The following is a 7,209-nucleotide window of genomic DNA, read 5'->3' as shown; positions in this document are numbered from 1 at the left end:
CATCTGTTTATCAGATGGTGACCAGACAACTTCGAATTTAACAATCGCCCCACACTAAGTTTAAACAACCCTCCTTTAAATAAATAATACCCTCTCTAGAATCCTACCGTTTAGCAACAATTCCCCAACTCCATTTAGTTTCCACCAATCATAAACCGAAATACCCTTCCCAAAATTGCATTAACTGACTGACGATCGTTTTACCAAAAATCGACTAAGGCAGTTACTGACAAACCATAGACCAAGCTCGCCGAGCGTTCTTACCGAATTCATACCTACTTTTCTACCGACCAAATTTATGTAACCAGAGTCAGTGCTCACTTTTCAATAAATAATTTATTTTTAAAATAACTATTGTGATCTTTTTAATTAAATATCACAAATTTCTTGTAGTTTCATACCTCTTTTAATTTACAAGAAAACATTTTGGTCCTCAAAGCCGGAGTATATAAATTTATATTTGCAAATCCCAGTAAAACATACATATTAGTAAAAAAGTGTAACGTGCAAGTGACAATACCAACGGTGTCCATCAGTTCAAGTGTATCACGACGACCAATTCCAACTGCAGTCCAGAAAGCCATTCAACGTCCTAGGAGGGCATCAAAATTTATCATCGCCATCATCATTAAAGGTTAGTTGGTTTTTTGTTTTGCCAAATCAATTAATAATCGGCCAATTAACATAAATCCTTTCAATCTAAAACCCATTGCATACCCATTTTAAATTTCGTACATCTTTGATAATCTATTCATCCCTATTTGAATCGATATGGCTGATCTCACTCGACTTAAAAGACAACGCGGACATATTCAGGCCATGATAACCACGCTAAAAAAGATTCTAGATGCATCAGATGAAAATCCGGATCAACGTAACCTTAACTATATTAAATCATCTCTTGATTCGGCTCGGAAAGCTTTTGAAAAATTTGAAAGAATTCAAAGTCAATTAGAAGAGTTAGATGAGAAAGAAATAGATAATCGCGCCGCATACGTACAAGTTTATAACCTGGAAGTAGCCCGTGCTGAAACATTGCTACAAGAAGCAAATCCCCCTCCAATACCGGCAGGTGACCAAGCAGCAACCAACGCAACCATTGTTCAGACACAAGTCACTTCAGCACTACCACCTATCACCGTACCTACCTTTGACGGAGCTCCAGAAAATTGGTTCTCCTTTTTCAATTTATTTGAAGCCGTACTTGACGAATACAAGTTAAAACCAGTTAAAAAATTACATTTTCTTCGGACAGCGCTCAGTGGAAAAGCAGCAAACGCGATCGAATCCCTCGAATTAACAGACGAAAATTATCAAGTTGCTGTTTCGATTTTAAAAGATCGATATGAGTCAACCCGGCGACTCACCCGTCGGCATTGGTCAGTTTTGCGCGAATATCCACGTTTGCAGAAAGATTCACCATCGGCGATTAGTCAACTCGTAGATACTTTCAACCAGCACACTAGAGCATTAGAAAATCTTAAAGCACCAGTCTGTTTTTGGGATATTCCGTTGGTAGATTTAATTTTGTCCAAGATCGGTTCCACTACAGCATGGCATTGGGAATTAACCCTATCCGATGATAAAATTCCACCATACAAAGACCTTTTAAAGTTCCTCGAAAAAAGAGCGGTTTGCGGAGATAATGTCCGAAATGACACAAATTCAAGTTCCTCGAAACAAGATCATAATTCAAAACCAAATCATCATCGACCGCAAACTCAAGCATTTTACTCGAATAACAATGCTAGGCAACATTCATCAAACCATCAGCATGAAACCTCGGTTAACTGCCCCGTCTGCGATGAGAAACATCGATTATATACCTGCGACAAATTTCGTGAGCTAACGGTCGAGGAAAGACGCAAGGTCGTTTCAAATGCCCAGCTATGTTTCAATTGTTTCGGAAATAATCATACAGTAAAATCATGTCGTTCAAAAGGTACATGCAGAAAATGTTTAAAACGTCATAATACATTATTACATATTGAAATTACCGATAATTCATCAGTCAGTCCGAAGTCTGAATCCAACAACAATAACAACAATAATAATGATAGCCATATTTGACTAGTAAATGAAGACCCAGCTACAAAAAGCCTACCCGCATCGAAAGGAAGGCAAATTACCTTAGTAGTAGACACGTTCTCGAACGACATTATGGTTACAGCCATATTAAATGTGTTAGATAAAGACCAAAAAGCTATGTCATGCAGGGCATTGCTTGATACCTGTTCCACTACAAATTTCATGACCCAAAGTTTAGCAGAGACCTTAAGATTGAAAACTATTACCTGTCGTATACCTATCGGCGCACTCAATACCATGACCACTTATTGTAACAAAATAACTACCGCTACCATTACCTCTCGTGTGAACAATTTTAAGAGAACTTTGACCTTTTTAATCATACCTACCATATCGCATATCATACCAGATCAACCAATTCAACGAGAAATGTTAAAGATACCTGCAAATATCAAGTTAGCTGACCCTACCTTTCATAAACCAGGATCTATTGACCTGCTTATAGGAGCAGGAACCACACTTTCAGTGTTATCAATCGGACAAATACCATTGTCATTACCAGACCAACAAGAAGTATTCCTTCAGAAGACATTACTCGGATGGATTATAGGAGGAGCTGCACCAACAAGTAAAAATGTCACTGCGCCGCAGTGTCATGCAACCAGCACCATTAATTTCGATTTAACCAAGTTTTGGGAGATAGAAGAATGCCCAACCACCAGTAAACTTACACCAGAAGAAATACAGTGTGAACTGCATTTTCAGAAACATGTATCAAGAACACGCGATGGCCGATATATCGTAGCGTTACCATTTAACCCAAATAGTCCTGACCTTGGAGAATCGTACCATCTCGCGTTAAAAAGATTAAAAAGTACCGAACGAAAATTAAAGAATGACTTAAACCTAGAAGTTCAATATTATAATGTATTACAAGAATATGTAGACCTCAACCATATGTCACCAGTCAATGTTTCACCTTCAAATACACCTAATTATTACCTACCACATCACGCTGTGATTAAAAACAGCAGTATGACCACTAAAGTACGAGTTGTATTTGATGGATCTGCGAATACAACTACCGGTGTATCTTTAAATGACGTATTATTCACTGGACCTACCATTCAATCTGATTTATTCTCATTATTAATACGGTTTAGGAAACACCCTATCGTTATAACAGGCGATATTGAAAAAATGTACCGACAATTTTTAATTAGAAAAGAAGACCGAAAATACCAACGCATTCTGTGGAGGAACAGTAATAATGAAATACAAACCTACGAGTTAGATACCGTAACCTTTGGGATTAGAACGTCTCCATACCTGGCTATTCGATGTTTACACCAATTAGCCGACGATGAAGGACAACAGTTTCCTATAGCAGCAAAAGTTTTAAAAGAAGATTTTTATGTAGACGACCTACTCTCAGGAACTGAAGATGTGGAAAAGGCAATAAAAATTAGACAACAAGTAACACAAATCTTAAGAAGGGCCGGACTCACAATTCGTCAATGGGCCTCAAACAACTCTGCTGTATTAAAAGACGTACCTCAAGAAAATATAAACCCTCATTTGCAGTTGGGTGACTCGACATTAAAAACACTTGGTATATGTTGGGAATCCAGAACTGACAATATAATCTATACAGTTAAACCTATTTTATTTTTAGAACAAACCAAAATAACCAAGCGAAACATTTTATCTGAAGTTGCAAAAATATTTGATCCTCTCGGTTTATTAGCTCCAGTCATTATTTTAGCAAAAATTCTTATCCAAAAGCTGTGGGATGCAAAACTAGATTGGGATGAATCTTTACCTATCCAACTCCATACAGAATGGAAAACCTATTGCACTCAACTGAATATATTAAACCAGGTATCATTTCCAAGAACCATTGTTACACCGAATACAAAACAACAACAATTGCATGGATTCTGTGATGCCAGTGAAAAGGCATACGGAGCCTGTATCTACCTGCGAGTGACTGACCCTCAAGGAAAGATCCAGGCACTTCTAATATGTGCCAAGTCAAAAGTAGCCCCTTTAAAAACCATTACCATACCCCGACTTGAATTATGTGGAGCTCAACTGTTATCATCTTTAATGAAAGCAACAATCACTGCATCAAAAATGACATTTGACAATATACATTATTGGACCGATTCTACCATTGTTCTTAACTGGTTAAATACCTCACCACATCAGTTAAAAACATTTGTATCCAACCGAGTTTCAGACATTCAAACAAAAACCGATGTTAAATCATGGAGACATGTTCCGACAAAAGACAATCCAGCAGATCTTGTATCAAGAGGAGTTTTGCCAGCTGAATTTACCTCAATGAACATCTGGAAACATGGGCCATCTTGGCTAAGAGAACTTGCCGAAAAATGGCCTACGTATCAATTACCATTGTTAAAGGAAATACTTGAGCACCGGAGAGCTACCTGTTTATTAACCATACCTCATGAGTTTGTCGACCTTACCAGATTTTCAAGTTATAACCGTATGATCCGTTCGTTAGTTTATTGTCTCAGATTCGGCCAACATTGTAAAACAAAAGGTCCTTTAACTATAAAGGAACTACGTGATATGGAGATCCGGATTTTAAAAGCTGTACAAAAACAAGCCTTTGCTAAAGAAATAAAAGAATTACAAGAATCGGGAACTCTCATTCATGATACCATCAAAATATCAAAATTAACTCCAAAAATGGATGACCAACAAATTATGAGAGTAGGTGGACGATTATCTTCATCAGACTTACCCTATAACACAAAACATCCTATCATTTTACCAAAGAATAATCATGTTACTAATGTAATTATTCGACATTACCACAATCTACATTTGCATACCGGAGTCCATCAAACATTATATTTACTCCGACGTAAATATTGGATTATTGATGGAAGAAGTCAAGTCTTCAAAGTTTTGAAAGGATGTTTACAATGTTGGAAAACAAAACCTCCAACACCCAGTTACCTCATGGGAGACCTACCTAGACAACGAGTCACGCCTTCGCGCCCTTTCAGTCAAGTTGGAGTTGATTACTGTGGACCATTTCTACTGAAAGAGAAGAAATACCGTAATAAAACAGCAGTAAAATCGTATGTTGCCGTATTTGTTTGCTTATCTATAAAAGCTGTCCATTTAGAATTAGTTACCGACCTGTCCTCTGAAGGTTTTATCGCAGCATTAAGACGCTTCGTCTCTCGACGCGGTTTATGCCAGGACATCTTCAGTGATAACGGAACTAACTTTGTAGGAGCAAATAATATTTTGAAAGAATTGACCGAAGAGCTTTATACTACTGATGCTCAAGATAAGATTAACGCTTACCTAACCAGCAAGGGAATTCAATGGCATTTTATACCACCACGGGCACCTCACGTGGGCGGCTTATGGGAAGCCGCAGTGAAAAGCTTCAAACGTCATTTGATCCACGTCGCAGGACTAGAGATGCTGTTTACCTATGAACAATTTAATACCCTAATAACCGAGATCGAAGCCATATTAAATTCGCGCCCTCTTACTCCCATTTCTTCTGATTCCAATGATCCCATAGTCCTTACACCTGGCCATTTTTTGATTGGTGATTCATTAACCAACTTACGCGACCGAAATTTCACCGATGTCCCTACTAATCGTTTAAAGACATGGGAACATATCCAAAAGGTCAAACAAGACTTTTGGAAACGTTGGAGACGTGAATATCTCACTGAAATAATCCAACGAACCAAATGGACAAAATCAGAACCCAATATTACCGTTGGGACAGTGGTCATCCTGAAGGAAGATAACCTACCCCCATCACAATGGGCCTTGGGACGAGTCATCGAATGTTTACCAGGTGATGACGGTGTTGTTAGAACGGTGAGAGTGAAAACCGCGAAAACCTCGTTCATTCGTAATGTGAAAAAATTAGCAATTTTACCGATCATTCAGACTGAGAAAGAATAAAAAAAAAAAAAAAAAAAAAAAATAGAAAGACATTTACTAGAGACTTTAAGTGATTTGAAATTTACATTACTTTACTTTATTAATATTATCGTATTGTATTGTTGTTCGGTTGACCCTCTCAACGGGGGGAGAATGTTCAGTTATGTATCGTAGTTTTGTAAGTTTTTGAGAAAATTGTAAAATATTTCTAAGTTTACTCATATTTTAAAATGTTTGACAGAGTTTCTACAAATACGTTGTAAAACGTATAATCCGATAATATATGACCGCTAAGATTCAAGTAGTTACCATTGTTAAATAATCCCTTTAATGACCTAGACGAACCTTCGACATAAACAGACAAATTTTTACAACCCATCTGTTTATCAGATGGCGACCAGACCACTTCGAATTTAACAATCTTCCCACACTAAGTTTAAACAACCCTCCTTTAAATAAATAATACCCTCTCTAGAATCCTACCGTTTAGCAACAATTCCCCAACTCCATTTAGTTTCCACCAATCATAAACCGAAATACCCTTCCCAAAATTGCATTAACTGACTGACGATCGTTTTACCAAAAATCGACTAAGGCAGTTACTGACAAACCATAGACCAAGCTCGCCGAGCGTTCTTACCGAATTCATACCTACTTTTCTACCGACCAAATTTATGTAACCAGAGTCAGTGCTCACTTTTCAATAAATAATTTATTTTTAAAATAACTATTGTGATCTTTTTAATTAAATATCACAAATTTCTTGTAGTTTCATACCTCTTTTAATTTACAAGAAAACATAAATAGTTAAAATATAAAGATTAAACAATAAAAAAAAAAAATTGTTTTTCGATATTGAAACAAATAAATATTGATATTTATTCGTTTGTAATAAATTAAAAAATATATATATATATATATATATATATATATTTATATAGTGATTTAGGGGCGCGAGAGTTCATCTCCATACTCCTTAAAACTGACAAGTATCTTACGATCGACTCTCCATCAAAAAACATGTAGCCTATAACGTAATGGTGCGGTGTGGATATATAGAGTCCATCGACCAGCACAAACGAATGACTTGCACATTGTCGTTTGTAGCAGCGATAGTATGTAGCGGTAAGCATAGAAGAGTCTAAAATGAGAGGGTCCGCCTGCCGCGTTTATTTATCCTGCCTGTACACCTCACCAAAGGAACGAATCTCTCTTCCAATACAAGACTATGAA

The 7,209-nt window shown here is 37.0% G+C and overlaps 1 protein-coding gene across 1 annotated transcript; it reads left to right on the top strand.

Moving 5' to 3' along the window:
• The first annotated feature begins 64 nt into the window (after positions 1-64).
• LOC123275499 lies at positions 65-6,770 on the top strand. Its single transcript, XM_044743652.1, has 2 exons — positions 65-2,049; positions 2,080-6,770. The coding sequence occupies exons 1-2, from the start codon at positions 772-774 to the stop codon at positions 5,995-5,997; spliced, it is 5,196 nt and encodes a 1,731-aa protein (XP_044599587.1). The 5' UTR covers positions 65-771; the 3' UTR covers positions 5,998-6,770.
• Positions 6,771-7,209: the final 439 nt, after the last annotated feature.

Source organism: Cotesia glomerata, linkage group LG2 (assembly GCF_020080835.1).
Source record: "Cotesia glomerata isolate CgM1 linkage group LG2, MPM_Cglom_v2.3, whole genome shotgun sequence".
NCBI classification, from domain to species: domain Eukaryota; kingdom Metazoa; phylum Arthropoda; class Insecta; order Hymenoptera; family Braconidae; genus Cotesia; species Cotesia glomerata.
The sequence above is the reverse complement of the archived record's forward strand: the minus strand, read 5'-3'. Positions and strand labels throughout refer to the sequence as shown.

Bases quoted from the DNA above. Each gene is read 5' to 3' on its own strand.
- LOC123275499 (XM_044743652.1), top strand. From the start codon at position 772: ATGGCTGATCTCACTCGACTTAAAAGACAACGCGGACATATTCAGGCC. The intron at 2,050-2,079 runs AATAATGATAGC...TGACTAGTAAAT, and splicing joins CCAACAACAATAACAACAAT to GAAGACCCAGCTACAAAAAG.